Raw genomic sequence first — 16822 nt, 5'->3', positions numbered from 1 at the left:
AAAGGTTGTATCCTCTTGGAGTTTATGACTATGTACTTGTGTGCCTTCCAGCTGTTGTTTATTTCTTGTCTTTAAACATGCAAACACACACACACACACACGCAGACACACACACACACACACACACACACACACACACACACACACACATTAAAAATAACAAAAGAAAGGGTTCCTGTATTTTGAGAATGGAAACTATGTAAAGAAAAAAAAATCACACAATTATATATTTTTAATATGTAAGTTAGGTAGACTATTGCATTATATAATGTGCTTTAATCCATAAAACAACATACATACATCTGGTGACCTACCTACCAAACATACATCTAAATCAAACAAAGGTACTGTCAAGTAAATAAGCTCTGAAAGATTTCATAAAATAACAAAGCCTATAATAATAGGGATCACTACTCAGTGAATAGGGTTATTAAAGAGCACCACCCTGTGGCAGTAAGGGCACACTTCATGCTGTAGTAATGGCACTGCCCACTAGGGGGCAAAGAAGGCAAGGTTCAACGTCTCTGTGCTCGATAACAATCTATTTGTTTTGCTGTTACGAGGGGACCATATGAAATGGACGTCACAAAAACGTTCTGAGTTTGGGGTTCAGAATACAAGCAAGCTACTGCTTTTCTTTATGACTGCCTATTCTATTTTGTTTCTTTCTTTTCTATATATTAATCATTCTGAATTAATTAAAGGATGTATACAAGCTTTAAAAAAGTTTTACATAGCTATAGTTATACATAGTTATACATAGCTTTGACTTACTGCCAAACCAAGGGATCCCACACATGGGATGCATAGCTTAAAGATCGCTACTAGAAATCCTCTGCCCCTTCATATCAGCTTTTTGATTACCTCTTCAATATCTATACTCCAGTAATGTAAATGTTAAAATGCCTTTATTTTAATAAGTTATTGTGTACACAGTCAATAAATACATTATTATACATAACATATCATGAACCCAACTCATGAGTGAATTGCACTGAAACAATAAAAAGGTAGAAAATAGTACAAAAACTAAAACTAATAGTTGAAGAGAGAGATACATGCCTGACATTAGCTTTAGCGTAACATCATGTGATGTGTTTCAAATAGTTCTTCAGCACTTGTGGAATATCCATGCAGTCGATAGCACATACTTTGTTTGCCATAGCAAGGTACTTCCATATTGCAAGTCGTGTCTGAGACATCAGTGTTTTGGGGCAAACTGCAAATAGAAGGAAAATTCTGATCACACATAAAAAAAAAAAATTTTAAATCACACATCAAAATTCTGATGTAAAAAAAAATAGAGAATGAGAAAAATATCTTTGAATCTTAATAGTAAAAATATTTTAACTTAACCCAGAGACAGATGAGCAGATTTATGTAATTAAAAGCAAATAATCAAAGCTCTGCTTGATAATTTAAGAACTTACAGCAGGCTTTTATTCATGAGATAAATAAAGAGAATGTGTGGTGTGAACAAGCTTACCTCTTTCTTTGAGCAACAGTATGACAGACTCATTCTGCTTGGTTGACTTGTCTGTACTTACTGTTGGGAGAAAAACATTTGCTCCAAAGTCTATGAGCAGCTGAGTGTACTCCACCCCGCACCCATACTTAAGACACATCTCCAGCACTGTCTTTGGCTGCTTGACCCTAGCCAACATCTTCTCCTCCGTGCAGTTGTAGTCTGGACTGGCCCCGTGCAGGAGCAGCAGTCTGAAACAGTCCAGGTGCCCATAAACAGCGGACATGTAGAGGGGCCCTCGACAGGCTGTGGTGTTCGATGCCCAATCCGGCACCTTGGCACGGACGTCCACCTCGGCACCATGCTGCAGGAGCTCCCTCAGGATGTCCACATCGCCCTCCCTGGCGGCGGTCATCACAGGTGAGCAGTTGTTGTATGGGCTGCCGTTGGGGTCAGCACCAGCCTTCAGCAAGGCGGCAACGCAGTCCAGGTGCTTGGCGCTGACAGCAGTGAAAAGGGGTGTCTGGGCCTTGACGTCCAGGCTGTCCACATCAGCCCCATGACTCAGCAGAACCTCCAGGCATCTGAGGTGCCCATGGGCAGCCGCCATGCGCAGCGGCGTGCCAGGGATGCCCCAGCCGCTGCGGCTGTTGATGCATTGTCGGTATTGCTCCTCAGAGAGAAGCTCGGCCAGGAGCTTGTCATCGTCGCTGGCAATGGCCTGGGTCAGCCGCAGGCAGCCATCCTCCTCATCCTCTTTGGGTTGGAGGAGGGAAAAAATCTTGGAAATATCCATGAGACTCATGTTGCTGGGACTTTGCAAAATCATTCTCTGGCAAACTTAGCCAGAGTCTTCAGCAAATGAACTCTAAAGTAAACTTGGGAAATGAACTTTACTTGTTACCAAGTACTTTAAGGCAAAATCAAATATCAGAACTTAATTTGGAAATGATTTGCTTTATTCACAGTATTTAAAAAAGGTATTTTTTAAAGACAGCCAATGCAACATATTAAAACATAACATTTATAGCAAGACCTGAAAAGTGCCTTAGCACTTACCTGAAAGACCCTGTGCTGTTGTCGAGTTCCAAATTGGACAGTTATGCTAGCATGCCTATAGTTCAAATATATTATCCTTTTATTCTGAAATGAAAAGGGTAGTATGTAGTCACAGTGTGGTTTCAGGGACACAGACGTTTATAAGTGGAAGCAGTGTATGTCAGTCTGACACAGCTCTGGGAGGCCTGGTCACCAAGAGGTGCTAATTTTAGGGCACAGATGGGTCTGCCTAAACTTCCATTCTTGGAGGGTTGGTGTGGGGCTTTATAATTAGAAAGGTGATAGAGTTGTGGAAGCTACGGTGGACATGAGTGACGGCGGGAGGGTGTTGGAGACAGTAACATTTAGTGTCCATGGTGAATCAGACATATAGTTTTGTGACAGTACAAACTTGGCCTAATCTTTTCTTTATTGTTGTAATTGTAATAAGGTATTTTGGGAGAAAGGGATTTTTGTTTGTTTGTTTGTTTGTTTGTTTGTTTGTTTGTTTGTAAGCATACACATCAAGAAATTAAAAAATGCAATCCCACAATGGCACAAGCTTTTACAGCATGCTAAATTCTTTATGTTCCTCTGCCTGACACTAAAGCAACCATTCGCATGAGGTGAGCAGCTGTTTAGCTCCAACAAGCAATAGATGACAATCAGCTGCTGATGCACCTCCATGCTTCATTGGCAGATGGTCCTGCCCCCTTGCCTCCTCTAGAATGTGATTCTGTTTACTTGTTTGTTTGCTTTGCTTACTCCCCACATTTTTGCTAAAAAAAAAATAAAAAAATACAAATCTACACATTGCTACATGTGTATATTAGGTGACAGGATTTGCCTTGCTTTGATAAGAAAATGTCCTAGAAAATTTACCATTAAGTAACATAAGAAAGGAAGTATTATTCCTCAATAATAAAGCTCCTGAACAGTCACGAGGCTTACGTTAAAATATACGTTTATCTTCTTGCTTTCCATTTCTTTGCGATTTCGAACAGGCACGTGTTATGACTCCGTAACGGTAGATGGCAGTAAGTCATTTAACATTAGTGTTTCATGGCCATGGTTTGTTGTGTCAAAGAAGAGCGCGTAATCATCTTTGGCGGAAACGTATGTAAACATGGTTGCTTGAGCAAAGCTAAACGTTCAAAGTAGTAACATCGTAGCTAGCTACATATTTACTGTATATATTAGCTATCATACCCACATGAAAATGTTTAAGCGAAGAAAGCTGTTTTAAAAAGTTTAAGCTATAAAGAGCATAATGAATGGTGAGAGAACCCAAAAGAAATTATAGAATACATGAATATGCTCATGTTATTTAAAAGCACACTGCGCTGTGTGATAATACTGTGACCCTATTAACATGTGTGAGAGCATAATGGCAGCATTGATGGGAAGTTAAATACATCCTCCTTCCTGTGTTTCATTTGCTTTTTAAAAAAGGATTTGGGTACTTGAGTTGTGTGACATGTTTAATTGTGTACATTTGTATAATTCTTAATTAATTTTAACACAAAGAAGAGGACAGTAAATGAAGTGGTGAGAGAAAACGTATAACAATGTTTAGTTTTGCCCTCCACAGATAAGAAAGCACAGCAAGCAAACGAAGCTGCACTACGAGAGTATGGTAAGACACAGATTCAGCACATTAAGCAACAGAAAGATTTGCTTGAATGTAAACAAAAGCACAAGCAGAGGAAACATATAATCACGCCAAAAGAGGCCATTCTTGAACAGAATGTACCGGAACATCTTGTATGCATGTTAAGGCTGAAGGCTTTCAGAGAAGAGATGAGGAGGGTAAGAACTGTTTCTCTTAATCCAGTTGCAATGTTGCCTAAAATAACATTATACTGATACAGTATTACATAAGACATTGCAAACTACAGTAAATAAATAAATAAATAAAATAATTAAAGAGCTGAAATGCTTATTTGAATCCTGGTTCCCTCCAAAGTGTCTTCCTTTTCTTGTCAATGCAAAAGACTAAAAACACCATTAAAAAACGTTTTAGTGTTGCACAAGCCCGTTAACATGTAAACTTCCAATTATTCTATTATTCATGCGGAACGGATCGGTAGGGGGCTGAGCAGGACTTCCATGAGCCCTCCCGCTGCACTGCCTGCCTGGCTAAACGAGCTGACCTGGCACTAGACTTTTTTATGAGAAATAAGAAGAGTCAGCTTCAGACCCACCTATTGGAGGACAAAATTCAGGACCATGTCTGCAATAAAGTAAGCAGTACCATAACAAAAACTGCAATAAAAAAATTAAGGGCAGTTTGGTGGGGTTCAGACTGATTGATGAGTCTTTGTGTGTTTTAGGACACTGTTTGCCTACTCGGGGAGATGTTGAAGTATATACCCAAGCCCTCAGATGAGCCAGGTGAAATATGGAAGAAACTGTTAAGTGAAAGACACAAATTACATAACAATAAATGAAAGGCTTCACTTACATAATTTCTCAGGTTTTGGGTTTTTACTGAAGAAATTACTGCACTGTACAACACATAACACAGGTAAAAAACAACACTGATAAAAACAACAATATTTAACGCTTGTCAGTAACCATTAGAAGGACTTTCACTCTTTATCAAGGTTAAAGTAATCAAATCAACAGTCTGAAATATTACTAAAATATTAAGGACAGCAAACATGCACGTAAAAAATTCAAGTCAAATATTAGCAACTTCATTACTCATGTTGTAAACTAATACACATCTTTCTTTAATGTAATAAATTGTGTGATATTTAAGTATGCAAACCCCTTCAAAGTTTTACATTTCTGATGCTAGTAAAAGATTTTTTTTTTTTATAAACTACATGACTATTACTTGGTATTACTATGTAATGAGGCATGCTGAATGTAAAACATATACATTCATTTTCCTTATCAGCACACAATGTTAACCAACTGAAATTATTTAGGCATGAGAATTATGAAGTAAATTCAATACTGTATTGAAAAGCTTGTCTAAAAAATCTACAGCATATATACTTAAGGAACTACATCACAAAAAAAGATTCAGTTAACTGTGTACATTAAATATCTTGAGCTAATAAAAGACCGCTTATGGTTAAAAACAGCAAGTTACATAGTTATTAATTATTCATCAGGTTTCCTCTTGGGTTTCTTTGGGTTCCGAGAACGACTCTTTGCCTTACACAGAGGACAGATGGGTGCATTGCGATGGATTTGCTGGTGACAAGATAGGCATGCCTGCGGAGACCAACGAATTAATCAATAAAAAGGCTCACTCTTTACATAGTATCCAGTGATGGTCAATGTTTAAAACACTAAAGTAAATTACAATAATTACAATAATGAATCTAGCTTTTGGTTTTGTGGGGTAAAAAAATATAAATTTCCACTGGTAAGTCCAGCAACACCGCAGTTAATGGTTCGGTTGCTAGAGAAAACATACTGATCAAAGATACTAAATAAAATAATCTGACAAATGTACATGTAAAACAATCTGAGTGCTGACCTTCATGGGTGGAGGCTGCTGTCTGAAGGTGGCTGGTTGTCGGGCATCTTGTTTCCTGGAGACCTGCAGCTGCTGGGCAGCAGCTGCAGCCGCTGCAAGAGACTCAGGGATGATGGGCTCATGCGACTCCTTCTGCCATTCAGCCTTTTGCTTTTCAAAGTAACTAGATGGGAAAACAGAAACACATTTCATGCTTGAGGTTACTTCCATTTGTTGCACATGCAGCATAGTTGACTTTGGACCACAGCGTAAAGATACTTCTTTGAATGAAAAAAACAAAAAAACAAAACACCCACTCTAGTGAGAGTCTCTCCTCCTCTTCATTAAGATTAGGTAGCCTGTTTAAGCCAAGAGCCATCCTGAGAGCATCCACATGTTCCTTCAGTGGTTTGTACTCATCATGGAGACGGCGTGTGGTCTCCAACAGCTTGTTCAGATCATTTTCTGACTGCTTGATAGTGCTCTCCATCTTGTGTTCAAAGAATAAGACGTTTCAGCTCACTCATATAAACAGCGCCCACATATCAAAATGGGCCCCAAAACGATATTACCCAGCATATGTGGGCCCATTTATAGAACAACTTCACTATTTTTTAAATAATTCTTTATTAAAATGCTTGTTTCTCATCATACTAGCACAACCTCACAAATCACTTCAGTACAGAGAAACTTGCAGCATCTCTGTAGATTTTTATTTGGCTTGATAACAATCATTTACACCTTCAAAAACCCTAATCAGCATCCTTTTTAAAAATGGAACTCACAATATATTCAAGTTTTATATACTTATTTGTGTGGATGATTACTACTGCTTGGGATGAGCTGCAGAAGTAGCAAGTAGTATCAAAGAACCAAGATAATATTAAGCCAATTTATATTCAAAATGTTCTGAATAAACATTCAGATACACAAAGACTATAGTGTGAATTAAGAATATGGTAGAGAAACCTAATTATAACTATAATTATAATTATAATTATTTATTGACAGCAATGTGTTTAAGCCCAGTGAGAAGCTGCAAAGTGGCTATCTGCTATCAGCAAGGTTGTGCCATGCACAATGATAAAATGATGGGAAAGAAACATTTTATTAAGGTGTGGGTAACAATTTTTTTTTTTTAAAGTAAAACTGTCACAATACAAAACCTCTCTGTCTAGAGCCAGACTTTATACTTGCCTCTCCAGCAGGCACTAGGATTTAAATATATTTTATTTTCTTTGAGGTCTCCATAGAAATGACTTAAACATACATACAAAATCCAAATATTCCCAAAGCTAACCAATAAGAATAACATTTTGAAGAAAAACAGATAGCTGTCTTCAGTTTATATAGGGGACAGGCTTTGTCTTTTTTTTTTTATTACCAACTTACCTGAGATATAGGAAAAGCTCGGACAATCCCCAATAAATAGCTTTCCTATTTCCAGTTGGTGTATTGTGAATTTTCTGTATAGTTAATAATATTTATAAATATTGAATAATATTTATTATGTGCAGAATAAAACTCTTTCTGTGTTTAGTGCAAATTCTACTAATTTTATTTGTGCTCAGGTTCATCACCAATTTTGTGCAGATGCAAGGCAGTGAGGAACAGAAGAGCAGCTACACTGTTTCCTTTGCTGGGATTTTTCTACTGTGCATATCTTTCCCCATCCAAAATCCATGGGGACTGTAAAGATTACAAAACTACCAGTTATCATGGAAAATGTTTTCCTATTTAGAGCCATCTATCAAAAGGATAGTGTTCATTCTGCCCATCAAATGTGTACATTTCCATTTTAAGATAACTAAAAATTCACATGGGTTTTGCAGCCTGTAAGTCTAAACTGGTCAGTAATTTTAAGTGAATTCACAGGATTCTCCAGTTGCTTAAAACAATCTAAAGTCAAGACCTTACTGGCAATTTCATTTAAATCTCAGGTAATATAAGATGCAAATGAATAGACAGTTTAAATTGATCACACACCACATTGATGTCAGCATGAATAAGTCGCAGCTCCTCCACATGGGCCATCTTCTCCTGGAGAAGCAGGTCCATCTCCTGCTTATATTCTCTCAAATGTTTCTCTTCAGACTCCAAAGCTTCGAACTCGCTCTTTAGCCGGGATTTGATCTTCTCCATCTGAAGTGTTTTGTTCCTAAAACATGTTTGAACATGGACAATAGAAGTGAACGTTTCTAAAATCATCCAGTAAGATTTCTGTAATGTAATTTTTTTGGGGGGGAAAAAAAAAAAAAAAACAGCTTCAAAACTTTAAGTTTGAAACGCAGTATATAAACTAGATTTTTCCCCCTGTCACAGCCGCATAAATCTTGCATCTCCATCTCTCACTTATTAGTGTATTGTGTGGCGGAATGCAGGTTACATGTTATTCATTTCAGTTGCTAATGTTAGCAATTTTAGCTAGCTGTGCCCTTTGTTTGGCAAACAAATGTAGAATATAGCTACAATACCTAGCTAGCGAGTTTACTGTATAGCTACAAAAATCCTGATAGCTAGCTATATAATAATTGACGAAATTCAGCTCATTTTGGACAAAACGCAGTTCTCAAACATGTACGTGTAAATACAGTGTGCACTGTCGATAGCTAGCGCACCTAACCAAACTATTAAACAATATCCAAATCAGACAGACGTACAAAGCCATGCTAACTTAGCTAGCTAGCTCTCTGGCTACCACTGAATGAAGACAGAAGGCTTTGTTACCTTATTTCCAAAATATTCTCTAATTTACACATTATTTCTTGCTCGTCTGACATGATGTAATCTTATATCCTGGACGTTTCCGCAGAATGTCCTAATTCACTAGCTATCTAGCTATCGATTTAACCAAAAATGCCACTGTAAATGATAAATACAATGTGAACACAACCAATAGCTGGCCGTACACATCTACGCACGCGTCAACAGCAGCCGGCTGTGATGCGTTCGCGTGCTCTGTACTTTCAGCGAGATTTGTTAAAAGATAACTGAATCATAACTAATTTAATGTTTCTGATGCTCTTTAAACACATACATATGATTTAAACAAATCCTTTTAAAATTTACTTTGTGGTTAGACACAAAATAATAATATTTTGGTAAACAGTAGGAACATCTGAATATATAAGTAATATTATAGGATTAACAGTTAGAGCAGTATAAGACTGAGATTCCACAGCTGCCCCGGGATTTAAAGGATGAAAGTAGTTTATTTAGCAGCACAAAGGGCTGGTTAACTTATAACATTTTGCAGCTAACAGAGCGGTGGGTACATTTATAAAACATCCTGGGTTCATGGGTCTCATCTACTGACCTCACCTGTCAGCCATGGCCATCCATTCACATGTTCTGTGTTATCCATTTTCTCTTTTCTTATAACTGAGAATCTGTGACAAGACTACATCTTTATGTATTACATCAAAAAATGCAATGTAAACATTTCCACAACAATTATTTATAGATTCACTAAAAAAATCTCAAAAACATATCAAAAAGTATCTAGGGCTTCTAAAATTAACTTTATTAATTACTGTACATAAATAATGCACATAAGTAGATGGAGTGATGTCACCTAGTGTGAAGGGATTAGATTCTTCATCACAAACTCTGGTGCATGATGAGCAAGTCAGTGGACTCCCCATCAGTACCTGGCGTGGTAATACAATAGACAGACCTGGCAGACCTGTATTCTACTCCACTAACCCTGCTTTGTCGGCTGCAACCCAAAGCAGCTACCTATTATGTGAGATTGTAAAATAAAGCAGCTTCCAAATATCTGAAGTTGAAGTTGACAAGAAAGACTTGATTTCTACCAGTGATTTTAATTTTCTTTATTTTTAGTTATTGTAATTAATCATTATCCCAGTAAATATTTCAAGCCTTTTCAAATGACTTAGAAGCAGGTTTCTCAGGGGAACAAGTTTACAGCAAAGTGGAACAACTAAAAATAAAAATGTCAGTAAGTACTGTTGTAGTTTATGCTTCTTCTAATAGTAATATATTGGAGGGTATTTTTCAGCATATTTATATAGTTACATAGTTAATGTGATGTGACATTAACGTGACATAGTTAATGTATGACTATGTATGTGACAAATTAAAACTTTGAACTTTGATTTCAGAATGACATTTATTACAACATTTTTAATTAATGTGACATTTTTAAACCAAACATGCATATTAACTAATTAACCACATTTATTTGGCTATATACGTGATGTTGCATGATGCAAAAAATAATGTCGGTATTTAGATGGCATTTAAAGTCTGTGAAATGAAAATGAAATATGTTATATGTGAGACAATGAAAATGAAAACCATTAGTGGTATCTATAGTGTCAGCTTTTTGGATACTTAAAAAAAAAATCTTTTTTAAGGTTTTTTCAATTCTCTCTGTAGTTGATATACAGGGGAAGGTCTATGTTTGATTCTTTGTGTAGCTGAATAATTAATTATCTTTTATTAACATTGTGGCAATAAGAACCACTAGAATCTAGCAACTTTACAGTTTTTCAAGAATATGATCACTGATGATCACCGCAAAATGTATTACTATTAATAAAGTGTATTTTTATTTGACAGGTTAAAACTGGAATACATACATTTACAGTTCGACATGTATAACTTCATTATATTTTTAACATCTGACAGCATAATCCCTAATCAGCTAAATAGCCAGTAATAGTGTATGACCTAACAAATTACTGCCCCATGAGTTTTAAACAATGTTTTATGCATTTGACTTTTTATCCACAGATCAACCTGGCAGAGAGTTCCCACAATGGACACTGAGTTTGGGCTTGCAATCCAGCCAAGCACAACTGGCAAACAGCCTTTTGACCAAGAGTGTATTTCAAATACTAAAAATATATGGGGGAAGTTAAATATTTGTCATGTGTCAAACTGTAAAGCTGACATCAAAATAAGACACTTAAAATTCAGAAATCATGATAATGATCATATGGTACATCTGAACTTCATGCTTCCTCCAAAATGATTTGCCACATGCAGCACACAGACACACACAAAGAACAAAATATGAGAAAAAGAAGGTGCTTGTGACGCAGGCAGCTCAGAGAACACGAGAGGCGGGGTTGCGGGGAAGTGTGTTTTATTATCCATAGATAATAAAGAACTGAAGAGCTAAATAAACAAAACACACAAGGTAATCCTTGGGTTGAAGGAAGCACAGCGACGTTCACCAGCAATGCTGAGGGATAGTCAACTAAGGTGCAATATTGTCTTTGTGTACCTGTGGGTTTAAATAGACACACAATTAGTGAGGATAGGTGCACACAATAAAATACTCTGGGGGTTGGGAGCAAGGCTGGGAAGTGGAGTGATCGCTATCATGAGTGGACATCTCCCTCCTGCTGGCAGACCGGCCTATCACGACAGTGCTACAGGGGGGAAAATACAATTTTTAGAACTATATAATAACATATGTTTCAAAAATAATTTATAGTGCATGTGAGTACATACCTTAACTTCATTTGGTTTTGTTACTTCTATACAATCCATTATGTGACAGTACAAGACGTGAGGAAGGAAAACCCACCAGTTCTCGAGTTCTGAGCAAAGATCTACCCTGAGGATGTGGCTGAGGAGCTGATCCATGAGGCTACACAGAGGCCCTTCTTCCTGCAAGTGAAGGAGGCCATCTTGAATGACAACATCTACTGCCCACCAGAGACTGCCATGCTGTTTGTATTTTACACTGTGCAAACCAAACATGGCAGCATGGACAACCATGTGCCAGGATATATGTGCCATGTCAAGCTGCTACAACAGAGGTGTTAGCTATATCTTCAGACTCTCTTCATGTCACTGAAACCTGTTTTGAAGTGTTTTGCAAGGCATCAAGTCTATATGTTTAGTGTTTTTTTTATGTGCTATATATGGTAAGAGTCTTGGAGCAGCATAAGATGATTAAAGAGCAAGCATGAATAGCACAATGGTCTAGCAAGGTACTGTAAAACAAATCAATAAACAACACTGTAGAACTGTAGTGCCTTCTATTATACAACAGCCTTGTTAGTTTACACAAAGCCCCCTCCCTTGGAGACTCCACATTTCACCCCACTCCTTACTTGTCCTGTCCTGTATTATATTCTTTCTGCATCTATTCTTTATTAATGCACCTATTAACTCATACATACACTCAAAGCTGATTTCATTAGAAACAGTTCATGAAGTACCTATTCTCACTGAGCTCTTCATTAGCTACACCTATCTTATATGTGCATTTTAAAGGTGTCCAGTTAAAAACTGTAGACCATGTATCTGTTCCATGTGTTAGTCAGCAAATTCCAACGTCCTTTGCATGGCAAACCATTCTCAACAAATCACTTTAACCAACATGGTAGTGGCATAGTAGTGGGTGTTGTGCCTGTATGAGTGTATCAGGAACAGCAGTGTTGTTGGAGTTTTTGCATGTGTCAGTATAATTGCTGGGTTGAGACTGTTCTACCAAGCAGATATATCCATCCAGCAACTTTCCTTTTGCCAGAATATGACCAGTGATAAAGAGTTAGCAGATAACTAATACAAATTGTGCTTAGCAAGACATGAACTAGTCTTCAACTACAATTTCTAATAAATAAAGGTTTCTAATATAGTGTCTGGTTAGTGTATACAGTCCCATGTTGCCCATAATATTTCATGAAATTTTGCCAATGCTAGCATTACTGCTATAACAGCTTCATCTTTTCTGGGAAGGCTTTCCACAATGTTTAGGAGTGTGTTTATGGAAGTTTTTGACGATTCTTCAAGAAGCGCATTTGTGAGGTCAGACACTAATGTTGGATAAGAATTACAGGCTCACAGTCTCCACTCTAATTCATCCCAAAGGTGTTCTATCAGATTGAGGTCAGGACTCTGTGCAGGCCAGTCAAGTTCCTCCACACCAAACTCACTTATCCATGTCTTTATGGACCTTGCTTTTTGCACTGGTGCGCAGTCATGTTGGAACAGCAAGAGGCCCTCCCGAAATTGTTCCCACAAAGTTGGGAGCATGAAATTGTCCAAAATCTCTTGGTATGCTGAAGCATTAACAGTTTCTTTCACTGGAACTGAGGAACCTAGCCCAACTCCTGAGAAGCAACCCCAACCATATAACCCCCTCCACCAAATTTTTCACTTGGCACAATGCAGTCAGACAAGTACTGTTGTCCTGGCAACGGCAAACCCAGACTTGTCCATCAGATTGCCAGACAGAGAAGCGTGATTCATCACTCCAGGGAACACGTCTCCACTGCTCTAGAGTCCAGTGTTGGCATGCTTTACACCACTGCATCCGATGCTACCATGTAAAAAGATGTTATCTGACTTCTCTTTTCTTTACAAAGACCATAGATTTGGCTGGGATAACATCCAAGATCTCCCTGTTGGAAGATGCCAAGAAGAAGAAGGAAGGAGAGGCTAAAAAAATGGAAGAGAAGAGTAAGATAAATATCATTCTGATCCCCAGGCACAAAACACCAAAATGACCTAAAACTTGATTCAAGTCCATAATATTAATGAATTCATGAAGTCTACGTTGATTGGGGATCTGGACACCATCGCAGACAGAAATTTGCATCCTGTATTAATTACATGGAGATCTTTGGACTTTTTTTTATTGAAGCAAGGTATAACATTTAAAAAAAATTATATTAGCACGCTATTAGTACGTCAAGACTTTGTACACACAAAGCTAAAAAAATAAAACATGTGTAGTGCTGTGATAAATTAATACTTAGTCACAAGCCTAATCTTGAAATAATCTTAAAAATAATCTTTATTGCAGTTGTAACATTTCTTACTGCATTGTTTTGTTGTGTGCCTGATAATCATATTGTACTGATACAATTTTGATTTTTGGGAGAATCAGTAAAGTGTAACCGTAATAATAACATGATTTTGAACAGTACTTTTTAGGGACTTTGTTGATTTATTATTTGAGGATTTCTTTTTTGTTTGTTTTCACAGACCTTAAGATCAGATCTCTCTGGTCCATGCAGAGAATGTGCGGTTAGGGAGGGACAAATAAAATCCATGAATCCATGTGATTGAAGCCATGTGATTGTTTTCTCTGATGATATCCAGTGTGTTGTCCAGTCATTCAGTTAGTCTCCATATCAAAAATGAGGGGAAGTTTGGATTAAAACATTTTCCTGACTATATAGTTGAGCTCTATAATGTAGTCTTAATAGTAGAGCTCTCTGATAATGTAGTCTAAATAGTAGGGTTCTCTGATAATGTCTAAATAGCAGAGCTCTCTGATAATGTCTAAATAGTAGAGCTCTCTGATAATGTAATCTAAATAGTAGAGTTCTCTGATAATGTAATCTAAATAGTAGAGTTCTCTGATAATGTAGTCTAAATAGTAGAGTACTCTGATAATGTACTCTAAATGACTGCAGTGAATGACTGAAGAATAATTATACAATTTGGGGCTCATCCAGGATTTTTCTGGCCTGTGTCTGTTCTGCTGGTCGGTGTGTTGCTTTGCTTTTGCTTGTCTGGTTGGTGTTTTTTTCTTGTGGCAGGGGTGGTTGTGTTTTTGTTGTGTTTTGTTGTTGGAATTGCTGCGTTTGAGTTTAACATAATGGCAAGTTTTGAGTTGATGGAGCTTGTGAACTGTCCATCTGTTGAACAGTTTGATAAGTACTGCAAGGTTGGCCTGTTGCTTATAACTGACTTCTTTGATGTAATAGTTCCTTGTGCTGCGCCTAAGAGGGACATAAAGTTAGTGTTGGAGTCTTGTCTTGTTCATGATGGGATTTTGCCTGAGGGGGGTAGCCCGATGGGTGTTGCGATGGGCTCAGCTCAGTGTTCGCCGGTGGCAGAGGTAGTCAACGACTCTGAGGCTGGTCTACATATAGATCCCGGTATGTCTCTATTACCTGGGGTAGAGCCTATGCTAGTGATGAAGTTGAAGGAGCTGGAGATAAAAAAAACAGGAGCAAGAACTATTGCGTGTTAGGGCTGTACAGATTGAGGCGGACAAGGACGTGACGCTGATGAGGATGTGTATGGGTCCCGAGAGGTTGGTGCCTCTTCCTCGGAAGCTTACCTCACCTATGCCAGCCAGCCCGTCACGGGAATTTGTTCTGGTCCCTAAACCATGCTCTCCTGGAATGGCCTTGGTCCCAACCAACTCTACTCCCGCTGCTGACAAATTTGATGCCAGTCGTCAAATTGGCTTTGTGTCTGTTTGCAGGGAAAATGAGGTGGACGCCTATTTTCCGATATTTGAGCACATCGCAACGTCTCTGAGATGGCCGAAGGACCTATGCTTGTTAATGCTACAGTGCAAACTAGTGGGCAAAGCACAAGAAGTGTCTTCTTTGCTAACTCAGAGTTTAGACTATGAAGCCACTGTTCTCCGAGCCTACAAGTTGGTTCCAGAGGCATACAGACAAAACTTTAGGTGGCTAGTAAAAAACCCCAACCAGACTTTCACTGAATTTGTGAGAGAAAAAACTATTGTTTGAAGGATGGTGCTCAGCCAGTGGTGTTAACATGTTTGATTAACTGAAAGAGCTAATGCTTGTAAAGGAATTCAAGCAATGTATCCCTGGTTTTGAAGTGTGTTGCCATTTTCAGAAAAGACCTATTATGGCAGTGATATCCTAGTTCAAGACGTTGAGTTAGGCATACTTAGGCTACCGCTGCACAATATGTTTTTATGTTCAGACAATTACACTGGTGTTATTAAGGTGGTTGTTCGTTCTGAATTGCCAGTGAATGGAGTTTCCTTTATACTTGGGAATGACATAGCTGGTGGTATTGTGTTTCCTTTACCTGAAGTGGTGGAAAACCCTGTTGAGTCTGAGCCTGATCATTTTAGTCAGTTCCCTGCCTGTGTGTTGACCCGTGCTCAGGCATGTAAGTTAGGTGATGTTTCCCTATCAGACACTTTCATGAGTAACCCTTCTAATGAGTCGGATGTTTTTGAAACTGTTCGTGATCCTAACCATATTGTACCTGCTCCGATCATTTCGCATGACCTGATGTCTAGGTCAGATCTTATTGCTGCTCAGAGGTCTGATGAGATGCTAGCTCATTGTTTTAAACTGGTTGATAGGAAAAAGAAACCCTCAGGATATCAAAGCAAGTATTTCATTCTGGACCATGTTTTAATGAGAACAAAGGCTCTGTTCGCTGCTAACCAAGAATGTGATTCTGTGACTCAAATAGTGGTTCCTTTGTCGTATCGCTCCCATGTACTGTCATTAACTTACAATTGTCCCCTCTCTGGTCATATAGGAGTCAGAAAGACCACTCAGGGTATCTTAAAATATTTCTTCTTGCCATCAGTTAGATCTGATGTAGTAAAGAACTGTGGTACCTGCCATACCTGTAAATTAGTTGGGAAACCTAATCAGGTTGTTCCATCTGCTCTACTGTGTCCCATCCCCACTGTTGGTGAACCATTTGAAAGAGTTTTAGTTCATTGTGTTGGACCCTTGCCAAAGACATGCTCAGGGAATCATTATCTTTTTACCTTGATGTGTGCTGTTATGAGAAGCTATTCCCCTTCGTTCCCTAAAGTCAAAAGCTGTGATCAAAGCACTGAGTTCTGTACCACATTTGGCATAACCAAATGTATCCCGTCTGACCAAGGTACAAATTTTATGTCTAATCTATTCACCCAGGTTACCCATGAGCTCAACATACCACATCAAGTATCCAGCGCCTATCACCCAGAATCTCAGGGTGCTTTGGAACGGTTCCATCAAACCTTTAAGAATATACTGAGGAGGTATTGCTTGGAATCTGATAAAGATTGGGATGAGGGAGTCCCACTTTTGTTATTTGCCATCCGTGACTCTGTGAATGAGTCTCTTGGTTTCAGC

General features: G+C 38.2%; 3 protein-coding genes across 4 annotated transcripts; 1 reads left to right on the top strand and 2 right to left on the bottom strand.

Annotated features, from left to right (window-relative positions):
• Positions 1-529: 529 nt before the first annotated feature.
• asb12b (ankyrin repeat and SOCS box-containing 12b) lies at positions 530-2686 on the bottom strand. Of its 2 annotated transcripts, XM_027004948.2 has the most exons (3): positions 2525-2686; positions 1487-2343; positions 530-1219 (listed from the first exon to the last, which is right to left on the bottom strand). In XM_027004948.2, exons 2-3 carry the CDS (start codon positions 2292-2294, stop codon positions 1086-1088), a joined length of 942 nt encoding a protein of 313 aa, XP_026860749.2. In that variant the 5' UTR covers positions 2295-2343; positions 2525-2686; the 3' UTR covers positions 530-1085. The 2 variants fall into 2 exon arrangements, with proteins under 2 accessions (XP_026860749.2, XP_026860750.2); XM_027004949.2 differs by lacking the exon at positions 2525-2686 and having other exon boundaries at positions 1487-2512.
• Positions 2687-3593: 907 nt separating this feature from the next.
• On the top strand, positions 3594-4971 carry LOC113574207 (uncharacterized protein C8orf48). The gene is made up of 4 exons (XM_027004962.2): positions 3594-3780; positions 4095-4312; positions 4594-4746; positions 4837-4971. The coding sequence occupies exons 1-4, from the start codon at positions 3774-3776 to the stop codon at positions 4951-4953; spliced, it is 495 nt and encodes a 164-aa protein (XP_026860763.2). The 5' UTR covers positions 3594-3773; the 3' UTR covers positions 4954-4971.
• Positions 4969-8890, bottom strand: LOC113574204 (zinc finger C4H2 domain-containing protein). The gene is made up of 5 exons (XM_027004961.2): positions 8706-8890; positions 7965-8136; positions 6296-6468; positions 6000-6162; positions 4969-5731 (listed from the first exon to the last, which is right to left on the bottom strand). Exons 1-5 carry the CDS (start codon positions 8756-8758, stop codon positions 5618-5620), a joined length of 675 nt encoding a protein of 224 aa, XP_026860762.1. The 5' UTR covers positions 8759-8890; the 3' UTR covers positions 4969-5617.
• Between the last annotated feature and the right edge of the window lie 7932 nt (positions 8891-16822).

The sequence above is a fragment of the Electrophorus electricus genome, chromosome 12 (genome assembly GCF_013358815.1).
Source record: "Electrophorus electricus isolate fEleEle1 chromosome 12, fEleEle1.pri, whole genome shotgun sequence".
Lineage (NCBI taxonomy): Eukaryota > Metazoa > Chordata > Actinopteri > Gymnotiformes > Gymnotidae > Electrophorus > Electrophorus electricus.
This window is presented reverse-complemented; position numbering and strand designations above follow the sequence as displayed.